This window comes from Oncorhynchus tshawytscha, linkage group LG23, assembly GCF_018296145.1.
Source record: "Oncorhynchus tshawytscha isolate Ot180627B linkage group LG23, Otsh_v2.0, whole genome shotgun sequence".
NCBI classification, from domain to species: domain Eukaryota; kingdom Metazoa; phylum Chordata; class Actinopteri; order Salmoniformes; family Salmonidae; genus Oncorhynchus; species Oncorhynchus tshawytscha.
The window spans coordinates 11,852,477-11,878,880 of NC_056451.1; the positions used below are offsets into that span (position 1 = coordinate 11,852,477).

The 26,404-nt window shown below is 42.0% G+C and overlaps 2 protein-coding genes across 2 annotated transcripts; one reads left to right on the forward strand and one right to left on the reverse strand.

Moving 5' to 3' along the window:
* The first annotated feature begins 1,191 nt into the window (after positions 1 to 1,191).
* LOC112222967 (ras-related protein Rab-11A) lies at positions 1,192 to 9,679 on the forward strand. The gene is made up of 5 exons (XM_024385854.2): positions 1,192 to 1,521; positions 4,344 to 4,539; positions 4,994 to 5,187; positions 6,134 to 6,214; positions 7,958 to 9,679. The coding sequence occupies exons 1-5, from the start codon at positions 1,482 to 1,484 to the stop codon at positions 8,095 to 8,097; spliced, it is 651 nt and encodes a 216-aa protein (XP_024241622.1). The 5' UTR covers positions 1,192 to 1,481; the 3' UTR covers positions 8,098 to 9,679.
* A 4,450-nt stretch (positions 9,680 to 14,129) lies between these two features.
* On the reverse strand, positions 14,130 to 23,009 carry LOC112222966 (RNA-binding protein MEX3A). Its single transcript, XM_024385853.2, has 2 exons — positions 22,513 to 23,009; positions 14,130 to 18,842 (listed from the first exon to the last, which is right to left on the reverse strand). The coding sequence occupies exons 1-2, from the start codon at positions 22,934 to 22,936 to the stop codon at positions 17,716 to 17,718; spliced, it is 1,551 nt and encodes a 516-aa protein (XP_024241621.2). The 5' UTR covers positions 22,937 to 23,009; the 3' UTR covers positions 14,130 to 17,715.
* Positions 23,010 to 26,404: the final 3,395 nt, after the last annotated feature.

Genomic DNA, 26,404 nt, shown 5'->3' on the forward strand with positions numbered 1-26,404 from the left:
TAATAGCCCATTCATCATAATACATCTAAAAATGCATATGCCAATAAGTACAATACACAAATGGCAACTGATAGACAAGAACATAATGGAATAGCCTACATTTTCCATCTGTGAGGATTACTTTTGATTATAATGAAGATATCCCATTAATGATCAGACATTGACCATATTGATCTCATAAGTCGCCCTTAGCTAAACCTATAATAATTCATTTAATTTGTAAAGTGCTTTTTTTTTTTCAGACCCAAGGTGCAAAAAAGCCTGCAGTTCAAGTGCTGCAGTGCTGTGATGTCATTATGATACTGTGCTAAGGATCCATTAAACCTGAGGGTCATGGTGCTTTCAAGACAGCTGGGAACTTTGAAATAATGTGGTCAAATCCTGACGTCGGAGCTGTAGAAAGAGGTCCGAGTTCCCGACCTGGAATTCCAAGTTGGATGACCGTTCAAAAAGATTTGTCCCAGTCAGAATTATTTTTTCCTGAGTTTTGCATTTGTATTTATTATGGATCCCCATTAGCTGCTGCCTACTACTGTGGTCCAGCAAAATTAAGATAGTAATACATTTAAAACATTACAATACATTCATAACATATTGTGTGCCCTCAGGCCTCTACTCTACTACCACATATATATAACACAAAATCCAAGTGTATATGTGTGTGTATAGTGCGTATGTTATCGTGTTTGTATGCATGTGTCTATGTTTGTGTTGCTTCACAGTACCTGCTGTTCCATAAGGTGTATTTATCTGTTTTTTAAATCAAATTGTACTGCTGACCTGAGTTACTTGATGTGGAATAGAGTTCCATGTAGTCATGGCTCTATAGTACTGTGCACCTCCCATAGTCTGTTCTGGACTTGGCGACTGTGAAGAGACCTCTGGTTGCATGTCTTGTGGGGAATGCATGGGTGTCCGAGCTGTGTGCCAGTAGTTCCCAGTTGTCTTGAACGCACTGATATCCGAAGTCGGAGATTTCCGAGATCCGAGTCCCCAGTTGTTCTGAACGCAGCATCAGCATACCTGGAAGCCTTGAGACCGAAGACGTCACCCAAGAGGCGATGAGTAGGATCAATGGAGGCAAATCATGAATGACAACAAAATAGACCAATCACAGGAAAGCCAGTGACCGGTATCTGTCGTCGATTGGCCAGTCGAAACTGGGTAAAGGGCGGGGCTAGAAACTCGATGTTACGTCGCTCGGAAATGGCAAATTACAAGTGGTAGGGAAGAGGAGTCGAAAGTTTGTGAAAGGTAGTTTGTTGTCTTTTAAAATTTCACAGTCAAATATGAGACCTATAGTCGAATAATATATTAGAGACGTTGATATAGTGATTATTTACCTTTTTGACCCGGTTGTTCGTTCTACCGAAGCAGTCGGTTGCGAGATAAATGGTCAAGAAGTTTTGTCGAATTGAACAGAGAAACCACCACCGGAGGGTTTGAACATTTCACATTCCATAGGTAGAAACGTTGAAGAAATGACGAATAGAGAAGACGAATATGACTATCTTTTCAAAGGTGAGTGTGTTTACGATACTTTACTAGGACATTGTCATGTCGTGAGTGTAGTCATTTCGACCTAGAGTCGGTTCAGCGCCACACCGATTTCAATATAATACATTTATTTTGTCGCCGCTTCCGCCCTGTCAAAAGTAATCGGACTGTGTTGCTGCAACTACGTAACGAGCGCTGCCAAAATCAATTCTCAATGACATAAGATAATGCGTAGCAGTTACAGTAACAACTTCACTCTGAATTTCTGTAACTATTGTTTCAATTCAGTAGAAATATGGATGCAACTGTGTAGTAGGTTAGTTGATTGCAACAGCACTCACTGCACAGAGACATTTAATAAGCACCATGTAGCTATCCAAAGTGACATCTGTTTAGTCATCTTGTGGTGGGCATATGACGCAATCATCAGGAGAGGAAGTATTGGTCAACAGGAGTCATGTAGCCCACTGATTATGGAAGGATGACACCTCAAAATATATTTACTCAAACCGATTGCCCTAAGGTGACCAGTGACCACATGGTTTAGCCTTTAAGCATTCTGTTTGTAGGGATTCCATTGACCTGGTGTCGTGGTGGGTCACTCTGGGTTTAGAGAAAGCGGTCATCTCCATGATCTGTTTACATCTGAATGAAGTGGAGTAAAGATGACCTTGGCCAAATGATACCTAATTCATCTAACTGATAGCATAGAGTGAAAGCTTATTGGCCCCTTCTCAACATGACTTGTCTGGTCCTTGGGTTCTATGTTGTCTAGTCGTACCTTTCCCAGACTTTTCTGTGCACATGCACTGTAGCCTATTGTTTGGCCTACATATGAGAATGTGTAGGCCTACATTTGTAAGAATACAGCAACAATTGATATTTTACAATGATAGTGGATACTTACTGCTCCCCTGTACTTACTTACACTAACTACTTTCATTGTGGGTTGTTTTGTCCTGGACAAGGGAAATAAAGAGCACAGTGTCCTTTGTTGTTTTGGGGTTCTACATTTGAACATTCGTTGTCAAACTGGAAAGACCTGCATGATTCAAGTGAGTGTGTGTGTGTCCCTATACAGAAGGGCTCTGACAGTAGGGAAGATGAGCATAACTTCACTTTCAGATAAAATACCTTGGTGCTGGCCAAATAGCACAATTATCTGAATTCAGTGCTACACAGCTAGAATGCACTGCCCCATAGAGCCTAAAGTGAGGACTGTCAGTAGGCCACATAACCAGTAGGTTCCTCCCCCTCCAGTTTCCTGCGTTTAGTTTCTTTCTTTACTGCACCCTCACTGTTTAGGCATGAGTCAGTCAGGTGAGTGGTTGAATCACTGCTTCCGACAAGGAGCCTGTAAATGTTGCACAGCAAGTTGACCAGCTTTCTTGTTTAAGTGACTGAGTGCTTATTTAAACTGAGTGCTCTCTTTACAGATAATGAAATGCTTTCTTGTTGATTCGACTTCTAGATAAGATAGACCTACTTAAAATAACTTCCTTATACTGTATTGGGAAATAGAATTTAGATATCTTCTTTTGTACCCTGTTACTCCCTCATTTTGTGGTATCCAATTGGTAGTTAGTCTTGTCTCATCGCTGCAACTCCAGTTACGGACTTGGGAGAGGCGAAGGTTGAGAGCCGTACATCCTCCGAAACACAACCCAACCAAGCCACACTGCATCTTGACACAATACCCACTTAACCTGGAAGCCAGCCGCACCAATGTGTTGGAAGAAACACTGTGCACCTGGTGACCGTGTCAGCGTGCACGGCTCCCGGCCTGCCACAGGAGTTGCTAGTGCATGATGAAACAAGGACTTCACTGCCGGCCAAATCCTCCCCTAACCCGGACAACCACCGTATTATCACGGTTACCAGATAGCGTTACCAGATAGGCTAGTCTAATGGAGTTGTAGTTCAGAGTCCTTCTTGCAGCTGACAAGGATATTCTTGGAACTACAAAGTCACAGTTCTCATGTTACTAACTTATATGGAGAGTTGCTGATGAATTGCCTGTGGAGCAAGTTAACTTTTGTTAGGTTCTCCTAGCTTGAGTCAGTCAGCGCAATTGTCAATTGGTAGGCAGGTTTCTACCTGTGTCTGCTGCGCCACTGTAGTATTTTCATGTGATGAGCTTTGCCTACATTCTGTGGGAGATGTGTCAATAAGGCCTCGTCAACACACAACCAGTTCCTATTTCCTAATAACAAGGTGGTGAGCTTATGAGTTTAGGATTTTCCTCCTGACTCACCTGGATTTCAGTCCTTGTAAAATCCTCTTTCCCAACACACCCCCGTTTATGTTTGGAAATGAATGGGTGTCAAAACGGGAACATGTGCCAAATGTTTCATTGCTCCATAAGGGCAGGATTCAGAGGTGGTGCTGCTAAGTGAATAGGCTGAACTTCACAAGGCATCACCTTCTTGGTCAATTAAATCAATCTTTGTTCATTCAAGACAATACTTAGCCTAGGCGCTCCCTCACAAAGTTTGAAACTTCATGTCATGGGTCTTTTGTCTATAGCAAAAACAAGCCAGATGGCCTGTGTTTTGCACAAATATTTCTTATTGAACTACAGTCAAGTACAGTCAGGCCCTCTCAGTAGACCGTTAATCACTAACAGAGCAGCAGACACATGGCACAATGCTATTAGACCCAATCAGGAGCTGTCATATCTTCTCCCATGATTGTCTTTGTCAGACCTGTTTTACCCCCACTGAGTGTTCCTATTCTGACATCGTAGGAAACAAGTTGTCAACACCTGTACAGTGGGTAACATATTGTATCGTTATTCTGGTGGTGTCTGTCTGACTCATGCCCTCGCTCCTCTCTCTGTGCTCCAGTGGTGCTGATTGGGGACTCTGGAGTGGGGAAGAGTAATCTGCTGTCCCGCTTCACCCGTAACGAGTTCAACCTGGAGAGCAAGAGCACCATTGGGGTGGAGTTTGCCACTCGCAGCATCCATGTGGAGGGCAAGACCGTCAAGGCCCAGATCTGGGACACGGCAGGACAAGAGCGCTACAGAGCCATCACCTCCGCGTGAGTATTAACACAGCTTGCACGCATAGAGATTTTTGTTTTGTGTCTGTCTGCCAGGCATCTTTTGACATATTTGCAACATTTAGACAAGCAGCCCAATTCTGATCTTTATTTAACTAATTGGTCATTTGACCAATCCTGTAGATCTTTTCAGAAATGAGCTCTGAAAGATCTGATGGGATTGGTCAAATGACTGACTAATAGAAAAAATATCAGACTTGGGTTTCCTGTGCAAACCCAGCCATTGTGGATGTTTGTGCGTACAGAACATTCCAGCCTACTTCTGATAATTTACTAATGTTCTCATCTTGTTGACAACTTTGAGTCCTTTACTTATGATGTATGCAATAGCATTTCATGTAGGGAACGACAAACTAAATCTACCACTCCATTGTCTCAGCCAATGCTCAGCTGCTCCCAGTAACACTTAGTTCTTCTCCTGTCCCCTGTGTAGGTACTACCGTGGGGCAGTGGGGGCTCTGCTGGTGTACGACATCGCCAAGCACCTGACGTATGAAAACGCTGAACGCTGGCTGAAGGAGCTGCAGGACCACGCTGACAGCAACATCGTCATCATGCTGGTGGGCAACAAGAGTGACCTGCGCCACCTCAGGGCCGTGCCCACGGACGAGGCCAAGGCCTTGGCAGGTACCCTTACATCAACTAGTTTTAGAGCTACTTGATCTGTTTGTGTTGATTCTACTACACCATTACAAGCCAAGGGGACAGTACAGGAGAGTTGTTTCTCCCTCAATAATTTTTACTTTTTTATTCGCGATAGCAGTGGATATAAAGCGATGTGGCAAGTTGAACAACACAATACAATTTTTTTGATAAGTATTACCATAATCTTGCTTTCCCTATTGGAACAAGGGCATTTCAAACACATTTAAAAAATAATCTGGGCCTGGGGAAAGTGATGCACCTGAGCCTCGCAGTGGACAAGGGAATGCCCTCCACTCTCTGTCACTGTCTACTTCCCCCTTAGGGCTGCTCTTTGATGTGGAGACAACAGAGCTCCTATCAGGCTGCCTCTGTCAGTGATTAACAGCTGTTTCTGGTTCTGAATGCACATCCCCAGCAATTGAAAAAAAGCCAGTTGAGTTGGCTCCATTATGACTTGTGATTTTAGCTACTCTACACACTCCAATGTGACATTTCCATCTTATCACACTTATCATTTGTAGCTCTGCATAATGGTTCAAGTGTTTACTTATGACCTTGAGTCTTATTTCATGCATGGAATACACTTTGACTTGTAAATTGCTCTTGATAAGAGTGGCTATATATGAATGAATGGAATTGTTCTAGAAGACGTCATTGTGTAGAGTAAACAAGCATGCCATGTGATACCACAGGCTCTCGTTCAATTTCTGTTATTGATTTGTCACCAGGGTTGGCTCATGCAGCACGACTACGAAGGGTCATCGACATGTCATTTTTATCAGTTAGCCTATTCTGTGGTGGCTGTTGAAAATAGCCTCATTGGTGACGTATAATGACTGGATGGCTGTTTTATGAAGTGCCTACTAGTACGGACAATGAACAATACCTGAGTTTTTTTATTTAAAAAAAAAATCTCCACTTTCCACAGAGAAGCATGGACTGTCTTTCCTGGAGACCTCAGCGTTAGACTCCTCTAATGTGGAGCTGGCTTTCCAGACCATTCTCACAGGTTAGTGTACACTGCCTACCATATACACTAGAACTGCTTGTGAATTTAACAAGGGGCGGTTCCATCGTTACGGAATTACACTGCTACTCTGATTTTTCACTTTAAAATCGTTGCCAAACAAAAACCATTGATTACATTTTTTTACAGTAAATTATTGGAACAACTGCAGAATTATGGTAAAATCTCCCTCAGTTTTATTCTGTTACCAAACTTTGTATCTACACAGTTCTTCCTGTAAATGTGTTTTTGTAACATTTTCGATGGAAATTGTTACATTTATTTTTTATGTATAGGGTTCTATGGTTTGTTCAACTTTGAAATCAATGGTTTTTGTTTGGTATACATTTTAAAGTGAAATTGCCCCAAAGCAGCTTGTATTCACCCTGTAGTGCACACAGAATCATGCCATCTTGTGAAAGAGCTGGCCTACTCTAACACTTAAAAGGCTTAAAAAGAGTCACTTGTCCACGTAAAGGCCCCCCCTTCACACATCATCTTATATTAACGGCCATACCAAACATTCCTTTAGTGTGTATATATTTATTTATTTGTACTCTGAGAGCTTTGTAATCCATTTGTTCAGCGGTGACTCATCTTCCACCAATAGATGGCAGCAAAATCCAGGTTATTACGAGGCCTCTACTGTAAGATTACTCTGCAGTAAATTGAACAGTACCTGACATTTTTATTAAGGTCAAAAGCATCTGTAATTGGCATGCTCAAAGGACACTCAGACAATCAAGTGATCCTCAATCAGATCTGATGTTTGTCAGGAAACCACTAAAGCATTTATTTTGGGTCTGGTTGCAATATGTACATTGGAATGCAAATATGAGCTTTCCAGATGTCTCGTCGTTTTAGGAAGACACAATTTAGTCCCTCATACCCAGAACAACTCACATTAAGTACTTCTACAAGAGCAACTTACTGACGTATTAGCCACACCTTAGAAAGGCCCTTGTTAATGCGTGGCCGCTATAAAATAGAAAATGAGCAACGGCCAACTCAAAAACCCAAGAGTGTCTAAGGAACAAGCCTCTCACTGAGGCCTTCAAATCAGTTGATAAATGGCTGTCGGCATGCTCCCTGCTATTTGTGTTCTGCTTTCCCCCTCCACATACAATTCCCACTGCCTGCATTTGTACAATTAGTCATTCTACTCTTCAACAAATTTTTCATTCATAGAAACTTGAGCTAATGATAGTTCTAATTAGCTAATTTAAGAGAGGAGAACAGAGTGCATAGCAGTGCTCAAACACAGCCATGTAGGAATTGAACTAGAGACTCCCTGACCCGGGAAGCATGCTGACTGTACCTAGTCATTGAAATACCAGATCAAGGGTTAGTTTAGGTCATCTTGTCTGCTTGTTTTCAAGCTCTTGCTAATTTAGAGGCGGGGAAGTGACTTGGGGATTCACCATCAGTCAGTGGCATGTATGAGTCAGTCTGAAGTTAGTTTTGCGTGCCAGACTCGAGTAATCCTAGGGAAGGTGCAGAAGTTCAGTCCCTAGGAGCCACAGGGTGCTGCTGGTTTCTATGACAACTTGTCTCCATGTTATGTTTGTTTTGGTATTTATTTACACAACCCTGGAAAGTGAAATGCTGTTAGGTCCCCATTGCATTACCATCTTGTTGTGAGTTTTGTATCCACTGTAGTGTTTGACGAAACACGCTCCTTTCTCATCACCTAACAACCCAACAGCGACTGTTGTGTTCTCACTTGTCTCTGTCTGTCTCCTGCAGCCATCTACAACATCGTGTCCCAGAGGCAAATGACGGGCCGCAGCGACACCGACTTCTCGCCCAACTCCAATGTGGTGCCGATCACAGTGCAGCCCACGCAGAACGCTGCCAAGTCGAGTGCCTGCTGCCAGAACAACTGAGGCCTCACCACCGACAGGGAGAGTCAGGGACAGACAGGTAGACTGGGAGGGAGGACTGGGAGATGAAGAGAAACCTAGAGACAAGGATACAGGCAGACAGAAACAAGGGGGAGATACAAAGGGGGGGGGGCGGGGGCAACCAAGTGTTTCTGTAGCCTCTTTACATTGTTTCTTCTGTGAAGTCTGTCCCCATTTAATTCAATAAGCTTTATGGTTATGCCTTGACTTGATCGGTTTTAAATATGAAAGAGGACATGATTTGAATTAATTTACATGAATTGAGAAATTGAGCGTGTTCGGGCATGGTCCGCCATATCTTTACACAGTTTTTGTCTCACTCATTGTGAACTGATCCCCCATTGTCAGCTCAATTTAATAAGCCTGTGAACTCACCCAATTCAATAGCAAAGGGCAATAAGATTCGGCAGCGAAGACCTGACTTCACTGCGAAGACCCCCCTCCATTGTCAGTCAGCTCCTCCCAAACTTATTTGAGTTTGTCCCAATGATATTTATTTAACACTATATTGAGGTCTTCTTTGACCAAAGGGTATGTGCTAACAGGCAACACTGGGTGGGTTTGATCTGAAGCTGCTTACTATATATGAAGGGTGTCCTCTATCTTTTTGTTCTTGATTTCACTGGTAATCAAATCCTTTTATGAGGAAGTTATTAAATGTAACTACCCTTGGCTAATGGGGACACGAGGAGTTATGCCATCTCATCCCAAATGTACCTGGTCGAATGTCAGGTCAATCTAAACTGCACAAAATGGGGGTCTGTGGAGAACTTTTCATGTCCATTTTATCAGTGCATTTTGACTTCCCTTTGTCTTTACACAGAATAAAGTTTGCTCTTCTGATGAAACCCATTACAAAGTACTTTGTGCGCAGCAATTTTTCTCACATAGGCCTATCTTCTTTGCTAACAAACCAGTCTTGCTCCTTTACTGCCGTGAACCATCCTTTTTTTTCTGGTTTAACTGAATTGCTGTCATTTTCCCTGTGGCTGTGGAGATATGGGAGGGTGATGAGGGGATATTGGTTGTAGTGGTGCTGGTCATATACCATGGTCTCAGTGGAGCCCTCCCTGCTCTCCTGGATGGATGGACAGCTCATGTTGCAAGAGATGGGTAGTAAGGGCACTCAGCCTTGCCCGCTGCTGGGTCTCTGATGTACACAAGACGGCTTGTTTTACTGTAAATTAACACCATTGTAACGAACAGTATCATGCCTTCTGGGATATCCCATAAGAGTATCCCAGGTCTCTTTGTATGGTTTTATTTTCTCTTTTTTCTGGGTGCGTGTAGTTCTGTCATGTTGGTAAGAGTAAGCACTACGGAGGATGCTAGCCCTTATAGATCTGATAGATTGGCAAAAGAGGGGAGGTGTGGGGAAGGTTTCAGGGTGCCATTACCACAGCCAAAAGGTCAACAGTGTGAACAGTCATTATCCTGCTGAGTTTTTTTTCGCCCTTGTGGCATTCCCAATAGTAAATTGGGTAGTAAAGGTTAGGTTTTTAAAAATGTTAATTCTCATGTGTATATTTAGATTGCATATGTATAAATAAATGTCATTTCTTAAGTCTTGCTCCTTATTTTATGTCTTATGTGCCTACTTTTCATTGAAAAATGGCATACTGGAGTTACTGTATGGCAATTGTTTGCCATTTCACAACTGCAACTTTTTAAAATACTCATGCGACAAAGCAGAGCATCCATTGGAAATTATTTCATTTTTGTTTTATTAGAAACATTTACAATACATCTTGAATCTTTGAAAAAAAAAAAACAGAAACCAAAACTAATATGGTGCAGATACAATAATAAAATATCAAATTATTCACAAAAACATGTGCTAAGAAATAAACCTGCAATATCACATGCCTCTTGCGGGCATGACACACTGTAACAGTTCAAAGAAGACTTTATTTTATCAAAGTGACGGCCAGCCACATGGCAAACCCTCTCTCACTGATCACAGAGAAACCAGAAACTAAAGCCAGGAGATGCTGACCCAAAACTAATGCACTAAGACCACTATAAGACCGGTATGAAACACTTCTACGGTGCCGGGAGAATCTGAAGAAACACTACCAAAGACTGTCCGACTGCGGTGGCCCCTTCAGAAGAGGACGACGTGAAGGTCATTTCAGTCCCCCTGCTTCAGTCAGTTGTGGCGGAAAATACCGTCCTGACATGTTGAATTGTACGACAAATATTCACTTTTAACTACCTAGTTTTGAGATTAAATAAATACATTTTTAGGTTCATCCATATGTGAAGGAATGACAATCAAGCTTTCCTTCCCTTTTTATAGAACTGGGATGAGAAAATGAAAAGGGTAAAATACTGACCGTGTCACATGGGGACAGAAACGGCCTCTCTTTGCTTCACCTGAAACACTTGTCCTTTTCTGTTTTCTGAAGGGGCGCCAACTATGAAAATCTACAAGGAACAACCAGCCCCAGACCCCTTGTGTTAAAACCAAACGCAAAGGATCTGTGGTGTTTATCCAGTCTAGGTGACCATACAAGATACATGCAAACTAGTACGGATATGAATATGTGTGTGTGTGTGGCTGGTTACCATAGATCTACTACACAGTGTGCCTATGTGCTAAACTATTGATCACTCAGCTCAGTTCTCAGCCTGTCATGTTTTCACGAAGAAACTTGAGCCCAATTTTCAGGTAATCATTCATTAAGGCTTTGATGATGTCCTCTCTTGCCTTATCAATCACAAAGGGTCCCAAGTAGTAGACATATGAATGTGTTTTTCTGAATGTGCCCCTGTGGGACACCTGAATCACTCGTTCTCAGCATTGCAATCACAACTGAAGCTGTGTTAGCATAAAAAGTTAGAGATTAATAAAAGCAAGTTAAGACTCCAGAGGAAATGTGTAATGGGGCCAGTCAGTATGGGGTTAGTCAAAGGGGAAAAGGTAAGCAGGCAGCATAGAGAGAGTGCTGATGCAAGGTGTGTAATTGAGGCACAATATTGATGCTCAGTGACTAAAATAACTCCAAATCCTAAAAATATTATATTATTTTCTGTCATAATTCCACTGTGAATGCACTGGTGTTCTTTTAAATAGTGCATATTGGAAGTTAAAATATAAGCTATGGGGAACCCACATCAGCTTATATTAAATTTACAATGAAATACAGTGTGGAGGTGAGTCCATAACTTTCATAAATAAAACGTATTTTATTTTTTTAACCGTTAGTAGAAACCAACTTTCCTGTGTTTAGAAATATATTAACTTCTTGTATTTTTAATTAAAAAACAAATTTCTTGAGGTTACTCATAAATATGTTTTCTTCATTTTAAGATTTTCATAAATAACATCCTGAAACTGACTTAATCCTCGTCTTTCTATGAAATAATAACCCATGTTAGCAAAATAGATTTAAGAAACTAATAATATTCATTTTTAAAGTTGCTTTCTATAAATGTATGTGGAAGAACTCTATAGACTGCGGTGAAACCTTCTCACAAATTCTTTCCAGCTCACTTTAAAATGTATAAACCAAAAGGTAAAAAGAGTGCAATGGTAATTTGTTTTACATTCAAATGCATTACTTGCTCATCTTGTGATTATGATAGGTCAGAATAATTGCTTAAGTGCGTCAATTTAAAGGATTTCCTATCACTCCTTGAAAGGGGTGCTATTATTGTTATACATAATGCATAAAGAGTTGTACATTTGTTAAAGAGAAGAAAACTGTTCATAGTTTCTACGGTTACTTTAATATATTATAAAGAACACTAACAATTGAAAAAAAGTTAATGAAATAGACATCCCCCTAAGAGTTCTCACCGCCATCTTTGTTTCTCCACTAAAGGAAGTGGAGTACTTCATATACTGGGTGACTGGGTGCATATATCAAGCTATACCTCATCTTATAAGACAGTCATTATTTGAATTTCTATATCAATTACACCTCAAGGTAAATATATGGAATTAAATATATGTCCATCTTAATTTCTTTAAAGCTTTTTATACACCTTGTGGTTATGTTGATGAAATATGTTAATGCCATGGGATCTTAATTTTACTCTTATGTACTGTACTAAACTTCAGCTATCATACTTCAACATGGAGAATAAAGTTAACTAGAAACAATATTAAATTAAAACTGCAGTATTATTTTTGAACTCTAACAAAGGTACTGCAGGGTATTTGTGTAATCTTAACAACTTTCTTATGCATTATTCAACTATTGTTCAGTCTGGGGTCTTTGAGACAAATCTAGCCCTTCAGCTGAAATTCAACATGAATTTGAACAGAATTGTAAACAAAGACAAATCTCTAACCCTTATTTTTCTCATTTATTATGTGTCCCTGCCCCATTCTGAAGAAACATAAACTTCCTAAGACAAGTCTAGCGTTTTCATATTAAGAGCTGTGATGAAGCAAAACTTATTGACATCATTATTCATAAATCTAAGTTGGCAATAATACCAATATAAATACAACTTAAGAGGGTGATGCATTAGGACTGGTGTCTTTGGGCAGTGATTGGATAGTTGATCACTGAAGCTACTGTAGCATAAAAAATGACCAAACTGAAACAGGATGTCTTTATTGAGACAAGCTCCATTTCACAGATATTGACTGAAGCTTGTATGCTGTATGACTTTTGACAAAACTATCACTAGCGGGTTATTAAAAACAAAAGCTGATTAATATTGTATTGACCTCAGCCACCTTCATCAATAAATCCAAACTATGATAAGGTCAAAATGTGTTAACATTCGTAGAATTGTAAGCTTACGATTAGCAATATAATTTCTATAGATGTCCTCGAACCTCTTCCAAGGTTTTGTTCTTTGGCTACCTTTTGACCTTTTATTTTAAATCAGCTAAATGCTGGATAATGACTACTTATAACAGACAGCATAAAGAAATAATTAAATTGTGCCATCAAATCAGCTACATAAGTTTTGGAACCAATCTAAAAACTGAAATATATTCTCATGATATGCTTATGGTAACTATAAACGTTTCCCCCTAAACATGAATAAAAACAGAGTAATACATGTTAAATAAATGCTACTTTCCCAAGTGATGAAAATGTTTGGCTCAATGCATTGGGCATCAGTATAAGTTCATATGGAAGAGGTCTTAGATAGATCCTATGGAAATAATCCAACCTTCTGTCTTGCCATTGTGTCTACTTTAGTGTGTGATTTAAGTTGTTATGACTTCCTGCTTTCGACAGACAGGAAATGCCTCAATTGTTCATGTTATGTTCCTGAAAAGCATTGTATGTTTACACTGAAAAGCTTACTTGTACAATGCAATTGGTTTCTTCCAAATAATAGGTATTGTGATCTCAAAATTCCACATATACGAAGAGGAGGAACTCTTCAGGTTGCACTGGTGTTGGCACACCCTGTATTTGAGGTATACTTGCAGTCTTATTAATATTCAATGTTAAAAAGACGGGATTAAGCAGTCAAAAATTACTAAAAGCAAGACGTAGGAAAGCAACAAAAACATGCTATTGTGCCTGAAACTGTTACTAATTAATTACATTTCTCATCCTACATTGGCATAAATCCATATGCATTTTTAGAAGATATTAACCAAAAATTGAATAATATTCAAATGAATCAAGGTTATGGATGGTGCTGAATTCTATGAATTTACTAAACTGGCTCTTTTGTTTACTGTTGCAGTATTGACATTATTGCTTTTCATCCTAATGTACATAAAACCTGATTCATCCAAAAGGATCTAGGAATATTTTAGAACACGTCTTTACATATTTGAGAGAATGTATCGGTATATGTCAGTGGAAACATCAATACAGCCCTGTATTCATCATTACAGTATGTGGTATTGTGGTATTCTTATCTATATATTTGACTTGATGAAATGCTTAAGTTTATTAGATCCATACATATAAGTAGCCTATCAATATACTTCTTTATGTTTAAGGATGAGGGGACATTTTATATATATATATATATATATATATATATATATATATATATATATATATATATATATCAAAGTGATCTTAAAAGTCCATAAACAAACAAATTCAAAATGATATTTTCACCTTGTAAAAATAATCAAAATCCCACTTATATAGCAGGCTGGATTTGACTGGATGTAAATTACTGATATATATATATATATATATATATATATATATATATATATATATATATATATATACACAGATGCGCAGAATCCTTTCTCATAAAGCACAATGCAAATTTCTCCCACAGCCTCTAAAACAGTGAGACTCTCTAAAAAGCCCTCTACATTAAACCAGTGCAAACTCAACCAAGTCATCAGTACTGACTGAATGGATGAGAGGTCTCCCATAATACCACGACTACAAGGAATAACAATAATTATATTATAAAAACATGATAGGGAAACCTTATGTGCATGTCTTTCAAAAATCTATGAAGAAATATTCACCATCAGTGGTCGGTTTGGTATTAATTATATGTGTTTTCTTATAATAACGTGCTTTACTCTATATTTTAATGTAAAGGGTTTAAGAGCCTAATTTCCCAATTCCATTTAATCCCACCCAACCCGGTTGATTCACATTCTTTTCTGACAAATAGTTACGTGAATGTTTTTTTAAGGGGCAATACTATTGAAGGCCTACTGTATGTCACTAAACTTTCATGCCAAAGTGAAAGCAACATTTATCTTTTAATACAAAATATTCAGGCTTAAAACAAAATAAAAAAGAATAGAAAATACTATATTCAGTTATCAGCGTTATACTGCCTTGAAATTGTCATTGACAGTTCAGACCAAACCACTGTGCAGTTCTCCCCATTAATAAATAGTCAATTAATTTCTAAATATGTAATAGAATTTAGATACTCTGAAAGTACAGTTCTATTTCTTCACAGTCCATGGACAACAGGAGTGGTCTGCTGACAATACAATGGGGAAAAGGGGGGCTCTGTTGCTGCCTAGACTAGGGACAACAGTCTATTGTAACTATTCAATATATTTTGATGGACAAAAGTTGAGCAAAAGAGTTCTCCTGAAAAAACAACTTAATAGAGCGATCTGATGCAGTGTTAGTGGGAGACCAGCTGAATCACCAGCATATCCTTGTTCACCTGCCACCACCAGCAAACATGAGGCAGCAGCCTTCTAACTACCCCTCTCACAAAGACTAGATCTGCAGGTTCTCTTTTCTTTGAGAGCAGCCTTCTCTCTCTCTCCACCCCAAAAAGCCCCCCTCTTATCCTCCAACGGCTCTAATCCCCCCTCCCTCCCTCTGAAATCCCCAGGCTGGGGCTAAGGCAGAGGCAAAGGGTGTGTAATTTGATTCAGCATGAGTGGTGGCTAAATGGGGCGTTTCCTCCGCTTTCCTGTCAATTACAATCGTCTGATTTCATTCTGAAGGCCCAGTGCTAGCCTGCCATTGGCTAAGCCTGTGTGTCTGTGGTGAGTGGGCAGCTGCAGGATGTCCCATACAGACAGGAGATAAAGGGGGGGGGCTCTCTATGGAAACTTCGATCTGCACTCACTCTCTGTCACAAAGGCCTCCATCCAAATTGGGGGGGCGATGAACTCCAAGTGATCAGACTCCTCGCACTCTTAAATGATATATGTCTGCATGTGTTCATACCCTTATCTTATTGAGAACACATGGAGACATCTAGTTCAGTGGGGCATTTCAAAGAATTGGATCTGTGTGTCAGAATTGTACACAAGGTAATTACTGAATCTACTGACACTGTAGATATCCTTTCTTTCTCCAAAGTCCCCTCACTCTCATTTCAGAGCTGGCAGCCTGTTCAGTTGGTCTCTTTCTTTCATATGCTGCTTTTTTCCTGAGTGTTGGGACAAAGGAGGCCCCTCTCCCCAGTAGGGATAGCTCAGAGCAGCAGAGAAGGAAAGAGGGAGGGGGATATGGAAGGAGGGGTCCCATTTGCCCAGCTGCACCCAGACTGGACCTTCTGTGCCTGTGACAGAGGGGTGGGGCGGTCAGCAGCCCACGCCGGGACTCTGTCTCACCCCCCCATTCAGCACCAGGGTCGCCACATGGTCCGCACCTGGATCGGCCAATTTGCCTAATTATCAATGAGTCTCTCCGGGCCGTGTCCGAGCACTCCGGGCCCACGCCACCGCTGGGCCCAGACAATATGCCCCACTCAGGGAGGCAATGCATTCTGGGTCAGCTGCAGTCATTACTACCTTCAACAGCCAACGATCGAACAGTAAGCGGGGGGGGAAGCCACTCCCAAAGAAAATAGAAAAAGAGGGGGCTATTAAAACACCTGCTTCTGCACAGCTCTGATAATTAGAGGCCTCTGAGCTAAAATACAAAGCTGCTGGACGGGGGTGGCGAGGGAGCTCTGTGGATGGTGGTACTGTATTCTAGGAGCTTTTTGCCCATTTAGGCACACTCTATTACCAATTCAGAGAACAGCTCAGTGTTTTCCTCAGCTTCTGTCCACTCTAATGGCTGACGCTCTAACTGCGCAAACCTCAGAGAGATGCCTGTCAAAAGTGGCTCTCGTTTTTGTCCTACATCATTCAGATAACAGCTAAATTACCACATAAGACAATAAAGTGGGTATAAGTTGGCTTTGAAACTAGTCCGTCGGGGAGACGGATCTCCCAAATTAGCCAACTGGACGAATTCCAAGGCTTTTGACCTCACAAATTAAATCAGTGCTTAACACCGGTGAAAGAAACATGCTTTTCAAGTGCCACGAGGAACAGGCATCGCTGAAACTTTTCACCAAACTGCAGTGATATTTCAGCAATACAATGTGTAGCATTCATTCATTCACCTCTTTGTGAAAAAGGAAATCTGTAAGACATATCTGCATAAAGAAAGGCGTTTGTCTGCTATTCTGTCCCATATTGTTACCATTCTAACAGGTGTTTAGGGAGGACTACCAGGTATAACAACGAGCTTGTAAAGGGACACAAATGTCAGAAAGATGACAATGATGGAATAGTCTGTCCTTCGATTGGAACAAATTTAGACTTTCAATGACAATATCAAAGCTTGTTCCATTTTTTCGAGCCACATTGAGGGATTTGCCTTTTCATCAGCTACGTCATTTTTCTGGATGATTGACAATCATTAATCTGACTATCCGAAACTAAGACGATTATAAGGTGCAATGAAAGATTCAATCTTTTTCCTTCTGTTTGATTTTGACTTCCCATATCATTCAGGTACAGATAAGATACCAGGGAGTTAAACTGAACCTCAATGATCACCTCCTTCCTTTTCTCCATATAAAACCACTTCATGGTAAAATAAATCTGAATCGTAAAATGTTCACGTTCCTACTACTCCGCCCATACTGTGATTCGTGAATGAAAAACAGCAGCAGTAAAAAAAACTGAAAAAATGCTAGGTACTATACTTTTCTTATAAACAAAACTTTTATAAAATATATATGTATATATATAAAAGAAAAAATTCAAAATATTTCTTATACTTTTTAGTAAAGCAAGCAGTGCCTTCTAAAATATCTGCTTGTTTTTTAAAAACATTTTCTGAGAAAAGAAAAGTATAATAATAATAATAATAATAATAATAGTAAATAATTGTAGAACAAACACTGTGATAAAACGAATGTTAAAAACTGACGTGGTGTTTTTTAGGAGAATATTCGGATAGCCTGAGAGACCAGGGTGTGGCACACCGGGCACTCTGGATGGTTGAGCTCACAGATGCGGATGGCACACTCCATGCAGAAGAGGTTGTGGCCGCAGGGCACCAGGGCGGCCGTCACTTTGCTCTCGAAGCAGGTCATGCAGTCCCGGAGGATGGCTGGTGGCGAGTCCGGTACAGGGAGGCGTCCAGGGAACCCTGCGCCCGAGGTTGGCTCGCTGTGGGCACGGCGGGCCTGGGCATGAGGAGAGCCAGACAGAATAGTGATGCTGGTGCCCGAGGAGTTGCCGTTGTTCCCTCCACAGGGGTCAGGAAGGCCTGGAGAGAGTCTGGTCAGGGGCAGGGGCAGGCCTCCAAAGCTCTTGGAGCGCTGCTGGGCATAGAAGGCCACCTGTTTTGGGTAGTCTGGGTCTCCCCAACTCTGGGTGCCCTCTGAGCCAAAGTAGGAACAGGGCTTCTCTCCAGGGCTGTTGAAGTTGCCCTTGCTGTAGATTACGCCACCTCCTTCTCCTCCAACCATGGCATCTGAGAAGTTCTGGCGGAAGCTGCTGGTCAACGGCTTGCGCTGGCCCCCCTGCAGACCCCACACCTGCTGCAGGCGGCTCTCCAGACCCCCGGAGCCTACTGGGCTGCCGCCATCCGGCCCCAAGCAGTCATTCTCGTTGTTGTGGTCATGCAGACCTCCCGTTCGGAATGCAATGTGCGCCTCGATCTCCTCACGGGCCCTCTCGGCGTTGCTAGGTGATCCCGTGATCTCGAAGACGGGGTCACGGTCTCGGCTAGGGGTGACGATGTAGGTGCAGGTTTGCTGTTGGATGCGTTTGATGGTGGAACCCTTGGGCCCCACCACCAGCCCCACCACGCGGTAGGGCACCCTCACCTGGATGGTGGTCTGGCCCGGCAGAGGCGCAGGCGGGGAACCGCTGAAGGACACACCCAGCTTGTTGCGGGAAGCTCGGAGCATGGAGAAGTGCTCGGCGGCAGAGATGATCTCGCGCCGGGCCAGAGCCACATCCTCCTTTCGGCCCGTGATGAGAAACACAGGCTCCTCGCCCCTCACGGGGGTCTTGATGTAGGTGTTGGTCTTGGCCCGCAAGGCTTTGATCTTGCAACCTGCAGAAACAAAAGAAAAAGTTTTTTAAAAGCCAAGGACACCATTTTTATTCAATTTTCTAATACACTCGTTAAAGATGAGGAATTTGGAATACCTAAGATTGTTTCTACTACATGGTAATACAAAGCAATTTTTTATGTTTTTTTCTTCTTCTATGGAAACAAAGACAGAATTTATAGTTGACCTTTGACATACCCTTTTAAAAGGTGGCAAATGTTGGTCTAAAATGCTCACAACTTCAGAGTTTTTAGACAGTCCAGCAATGTTCACTAGTCATTATCCCCCTTACAACATTTTACAGTATTACACTTTTTTCCCCCATTTCTGCCAAGATTATAATTACTAAGTCACATGTTTTCACATGGCATCAAGTCTCAATCTGCTGTACAATCTGAAATAATTGAAGAGACTGTAGACCTCAAAGTAGAACACCCCATTATTTGATTTCCTATATCTAACATTGCTAAACAGATGAGTTATTGTACCCATTTCCAAAGGACATCAGAACTATTCTGTGCTAAGGCGACAGTTATGGATGCATTCAACAGTGTTGCCACGAACAACCAGCCCCTCTCTTTGAACTGACAAGTCTGGTACCTCCGGTCCACACATACATCATTTTTGGGTCATCTATTGCAGTGCATATGTTCTGATTTTGATCAGTGTGTAAAAGCTGACAATATTAAGTGCGTTTAGCGAGAGTCTAGATTTGAGAGAGTACAGGCTAATGCTATATCATGTCAAATTACCTTCGGCTCTAATACTGAGACGAGGTAATAATACAAGAGGGGAATAAAAAATGAGTAATTGTAGAGTAGGGTGGTTAAGAGCTCTTGAGGTCAAGAGGGATATGGTAAACACAGCCATACACTGTATATTACACCCAACAGGAAAAGGCATGCAACGCCCCACTACGGCAGCCTGTGGTGACATATACGCAGGTGTGCAGCTACCGTTCTCATTCTGAAATGCAAGTTTATGTTCCACCCCTAAGAATCCCTGAGTGTCTCCCCTTAGCAGTGACTTTAAGAGGCTTATGTATGTCCATGGTCTGGTAACAATAACTAGCAATTTATTCATGTTTATTTATGTTCAGGTCTCAGCTCGTCTTTCTGAGTAGCACTACAAATCACAGCACACCATTACATCAGTAGCCTAAACACGCTTTACTTTACTTTCTTTATTAAAATGCCGTTTTACCAGGGACAGTACACATTAATCAACATTACTATAAAAGTGCCCGTTTTAGCCAGCCTGCTTATTTTCAACTGCAGTCCCTGGGCAGGGACTTTAGCAGTGTGGATCAAATGTCTGAACACCTCTAACCGAGGGAGGTGTGCTTCCCTAATGCTACTAAATAGCCCCACTTACTAGGGCACTAACTTCAGAAGCCTGGATGGCACTGACTGAGTGACTCAGTGAGGCTCTGAGGGCTGAAGAGTTCAAACTACATTTATTATTTATTTATTGAGAACGATGGCGGTGGTGATATTAGTTGGGGTTCAAGCATGATGGTGTTAGATGGAACACTCAGGCTTTATAATATGTATGATAGTTATTTAACATATATGTATGGCAGTTATAACTCATGCAATAACCACAATGTTATTATATTAAACCATGTGTTAACTTAGGATAGATGTAAGGTTTTGTGATCCTTTGAAGCAGGAAGGTGAATATTTAAGTTGAGGCCAATAGGCAACGTAAAACTTAAAACTATGAACAGAGGAGACAAAGAAAAGGACTCCACTGGAACCTTTACAATGATCATTCTAGATAATTCCACAACTGTATGTCATGTATTTTATTTGGAGAGCATGCTTTCCAGTACTGTGTGCATTGTTAGTGGCGCATGCACAGCAAACCCACCCTTGACCTAAAGTCGTAATAATTACAGCCCTAGACGACACAAAAAGCATCCCCCGGAATCAGTTCAAATGACTTTGACAAAGGAGAAAATGATAACATTCGCCTCTCCAGGACGGGACATTGACTTGCCAGATTCACCAGGCAGTAGTCGACCCTGGGAAGGAGGGCATTGAATGTGAACTAACTAACGAGGCCCTGAATCAAAAGAGCTCATCCCCAATCCCCCAAATCAGTACTTCTCAGTCAACACAAAGCCCTCTGCTGCACTTGTGCTCACTGGATCCACCCTCCGGCTGTCTTCAGTTACCCTATTAAAACACTTCAGAGTAACGAACAGGAGACGCACAGGAAGATGAGGGCACTTAACGGCACAACAAAAACCAGATCCCCACATCTGTGGAAAAAATGGAGTTGAAGCAAATGGTCTCTGCTGCCTTGGACCCACTTGACATTGTGGGGACCTGTGGATTTGTGTAACCCCCAAAACATGAATTAGGATCCACTGGCTGAATTGGTTTCCCTTAACCCCCCCATTAGGTGAGGGAGTCCTTGGTTTGGGTGTGACTCCCTTTTAATGCCCAGTGCCTCTGACCCTCCAACAATCGACCCATCCATTTATCCCTGCTTGTCTAACCAACCCCTCTGTATCGTTTGGACTCATCACAACAGAGCTAGTCAACAATAGGTGCAGTCAAACAAAAACAACCATGTAGCACAAAGCAATACGTTGCTGGTTCTGAGAGTTGTACAGGTTACAAGCAATCTGGAGAATCAATATATTACAGTCTGATAAATAGCCAATTTGAGTTGATCACAATAACAATATGGGCAATAGGTTTTAAAAAGGCAACATATTTTGTTATTATTTGTTCTTATTTTATATCAGAAAATATAAGAACCACACAACATTCAACTCGACACGTTGGTCCAACTTCTGGCTGAGTCACGCTTCGATTCCTATGATCATCCCAAGTGTCTACTGGTAACACTGCCTAATAAGGTACCCCTCCCCTCACTTTCACACCTTTGTTTGACAGCTGCTGTCATTCAAGTTCATGTCGAGGTCTTCGACAATTACTCAATACACAGATATATCCATCTTAAATCTGGGAATTCACTTTTAAACTGCTCAAGAAAAGAGAATATAAAGAAACACACTTGCCATTGTCTAATTGTGTCACTGGGGCAGTCAGCAACAAAAACCATTAACATAATTTGAATTTACGAAACCGAAAACAACAGCTTGAAAACATCAATCGTCACTCAAATACAAGCTCTATTCACAATAAAGAGAGTAAATAATTTGTAAACATTTCAGGGCGAACGAGATTCCTCCGTTACCAGCAGCACGTTGCGGTTTTTTTAACAGTCTCGCGCGTTCAGACGACAAAGGAAGCAAGTGCTATCCCTGCCTGAAGTGTGCGTCTGTGAGCTGACATTGATGGCTGGATGTAGAATAATGCGCCCATGAGGTAACGGTTACAGTCCTGCTTTGTGTCTCCCCACGTTTGAAATTCACTAGACAGACAATAGAACTGAGCCTAGTTGCAACAATGTTGCAGTTTCTGCCACTGTGTGTTAACTTGAAACAGATTTATTACCATGGCCAAAGAGTGGTAAGGAAGCCTGTGTAGAAGAATACAACAAAAAAATAACACCACTCCCTTTTCTATATCAATAACACCAGCTAACGTAACAGTTATAGAGCGTTATCAAAACACCCTACAAACTACAGGGAGACACGTTAAGCTCAGAACTGCAACATAACTTTCAATAGGAACATTTGGTTGGAATCTTTACCTTGTCTCCCCACTATTTCGGCCACATGTTCTGAGCTGGGCACGGGGACGCATTCTGTTATGTTGCAGCCTCGTCCTTTCGTCTCACTTGAAGAACCCTCGTACAGGACACATAACTTGTTCTTCCCTTGCAAAAGCCCTGTGTCACCAATACCTACGCCAATATTATTGGTATGGTTGTGATGGTTATTGTTATTGTTACTCCGATCCTGTACTCCCGTTCCAGGAGCCCCACCACCGTCCTCGCCTTCACCAAGCCCCAGTAGAGACAGCTGGCCCAGCGCGACCCTCAGGGCACGGGAGTCGTCTTCTTCCTCGTCGGGTGGCACTAGGAGACCTTCGCTTCCGTACCCGGAGCCGGCTAGATCCCCGCCGTAGCCCCCATTTTTCTCCATGATCCCTGCTAGAACCAGCAGGCTAGGCATGGCTAACAAAAGAGTGTGAGACAAAGACAGGGGAAAGAGACTGGAGAAACAGCACCCGTGCCGCCTCCCCGCCCCCTCCTCCTTCCAATTCTGCCTCTGCGCTAGTCCCTCCCATAGACCTGCCCCTCTCTCTGTCTGCTATAGGCCTACTTGCAATACAGTATTCTCTCAGCTCTAGGCAAACGGGACACAAGGCCGTCTGAACGGAGAGGGGCTAGGCGATGCATCACTCCACCCCGTCTGGTACACAGTCCCCTCCTTGCTGAGACAAAACGCACCGCCCTCCCGTTATACCATTCCGTCTCAGGTTCCCAAGCCTGTGGCATCTCAAAAACCAACCCCCGCGTTTTTCCTCACGTATGGAAAAAAAATAAAAAATATTCCCTCCACCTTTCCTTTGTCCATATCAGCCATGCGTTAGATCCAAGCAACGCTACTCATTCACCATCCCTGCAATGCAAGACCGCAACGGTCTTTTTACTGTAGGCTACTTGTACAAGGATGCATGGGCTATAGTTTAATAATTCACCCTCAATAAAATGTCAAAAGTGGATGCATTTAGGATTGTTTCCCGATTCAAGTTACTATTTGGGCACCATAGCGTACTGTTTTGGTATATTGCCAATGTTGTATTATCTATGGTGGGACGCAGTAGCCTACTGAGGGATAGATGGACTTTGGATGGAGTTTATTTGTGAAACCTTAACGACTTCGTTCACTCTATTGGGGAGGATTTGCGTTATTCTGTCTATCGAGAATGAAGGAGTTAAGTGACATATTTCGGGGTTCCGCCCACCCCACTCGTCGTGGGTTGCGGCAGGTCACCGCGTTGTTGTCTCGGGCGCCGTTGCGCATGGGGGCTGTAAACGTAGGAGGAGGGGGTGAGGAGGAGAGGAGAAAGGGAGTTGTCAGACAGGCGTTGCAGACCCTGTGCAGCAGGGATCTTTAAAAAAAATGTCCTTACATATTTCCCGTAAGCAGAGCTCTTGCTTGCAGCATTTCTTGCCTGGCGCGAACAAAGAACCGCGTTTGCCTCGCGAAATCTACATACCAAAATGTCCTCTAGAGAAGCCACGCCTGGCGGCATGGTTGTATAATAACACAAAGACACATGTGCTTAGTAGTAATAATAATAATACAAATAATAGTACAATTGAATAATACAATCTATCTCCAGTATTTTAAGTTAAAATGTCTCCAATGTCTCATTTCACAAGTGAACAATACAAACTCTCAATAGTGAATTGGAGCGGAACAGTAGTCTATATCTAATGTAGCCTATAGTGCCTGTCGCGGGCGCAGTGTGGGTGCGCATGGCAGTGTTGTGGCAAACTGTGGGGGGCATCACTGCTTGTTCTCTTACCAACCACGATACGGTTAATTTGATCGGTAATTTACCGTTTCCATTACTTCTTACTGTGCACTTCGCATAAGCAATTATGTTATCTTGCTGTTTCTGGTGTCCTTCGAACTAACTGGAAACCTTGACGTTTGTCACCAAAGCCACCCTCAAATGGGTGATATGTTCAGCACTGACAAAACTATAGTTAGCCTAACCGATTATGAATATCATCGAATGATTTGATGCTCTCATTGTATTATCAAAGTGGATATGGTTTGGCTGGACTGGTTTAACCAGATTATCTGAGGACTTGAACCCCACTGAGTGAGTTCAATTAATCACTTGTCACCATGTACTGTATGTGGCTGTCATGCATTACATTACTGATAACAACAACAACCCTCCTTCATTTGGGATGTGACAGACTGGGTATGTGATCGGACAGTCTGCCACTCATTTCATGGGCACAAATCCCTATACAATAACTATACCTAATAATATGGTAATCCAGCAGTATTACATGTTCATATTGAATGTTTAGCCTAATACATTGATAAAACACTCATTTATAACCATGATGATGTTTACGCCATAATTGTTTTTTTTACAACCATTACAATTTGAGTATGTATGAAACTGAGAAACAATTACTCAATAAATCATTATTTAATTAATGATTTATTTAGTTATATGCCATTTATTTAACAGGGACAGTTCACATGAATCAGTAAATGTTCCAGTGTTCACATTAATGTACTGTAAATGTGCCTGAGTCTGCAGATGAGCTCATTTTTTTCATCCATAATCTCTGCAATTAATTTGTAAATAGTTCAAACATTTATTTTTTAAATCCCTCAACTTTCTCTTCTGTTCACATGAGACACTGACTGAGTCACTACAGATGAGTAGGCTATGTCATGTGTTGAAAGACACTGTCACAACAAAGGTCAGTTCAGGTGTACCTGTGCATAAAATCATAGTCTAGAGAGTCTAGACTCTGACACCTGCCCTGGGTGCTAATCAGAAAGGGGTGCTCTCCCAAGGCTGGCCCATGAGGAGAGGGGAACTAATATGTACAAAGGAATATAGGATTAAAAACCCTGTATTAGTCCATCTAACCCCAAGGCCTCTATGACAACAACAGCACCAACAGCCGGATTGCTGGGGATGAATAAAGGACTGGGGGAGGGGGTCTGTATCCCCCTATCCCAGCAGAGAGGCTTGAGGGCTGGGGAGAGTGTGAGGATGAGGGAGAGGCTTTGTGGCAGACGCTGGAGAAGGAACAGCTTCTCAGTGACACACAGAGCCAGTGTTGTCCAAGAGGTCATCTGCCTCCATTAATGGGGTCTGCAGGGAGCCCAAGGCCCAATCAATAAAGAGGACAGATCAGGGATAATCTTTCCCCCCCACCCCAGTCTGTCTGGGTGTCTGGGGCTCTGGGTTATGGGCCTGTTTGTGATGATACTGTATTCCTTACATTATTTCTCTCTATAAACCTGCATTTAGGGATCCTGATCTGACCCCACCCAGTACAAGTTTCACACAGTATGCCGCTAAAAGGTCAGACACAGCAGGCCTGGTTTACATCCAGATGTTATTACCTAGTAGTTTGAGTGTACAAACTCATCAGCTGTGCGTGTATGGAGGATGCTTGATAAAACCCAGAGTGCTGAGGTCATGTTACATGCCCACATAAAAAACTCTCAATGATCTTGACCATCTGGCTGTTTGATTAGGCCTGTCTCCCTTCTGCACCCTCTGAAAGGGAAGCTGCATCTGTGGGGAGGTACTTTGGTTTACTGTGCCACAGAGACAGACAACAATCTCTTTGTCCAACAACCCATGCAAACACCGTATCCACCTATGGACAGTGTCTGTCTTTCAAAGTGGACTTAATGGAGTGTAAAGACATCTTTAAGAAACCCCCAAGGGGCATCCCTTTGATTTTCATGTCCAGATGTCCTTTCATGACATGTTTGGTGCCCCGCTGTCTCCTGAATGTTGCTATGAGCACAATGGAGATGTTGGCCTGGCGCCAAATGCTGATGTCATACAGTGAACCAGCACATGTGGATGACGTAACTCCTCCTGCATATGATGACACCATGTCATATCTTGCACTAATA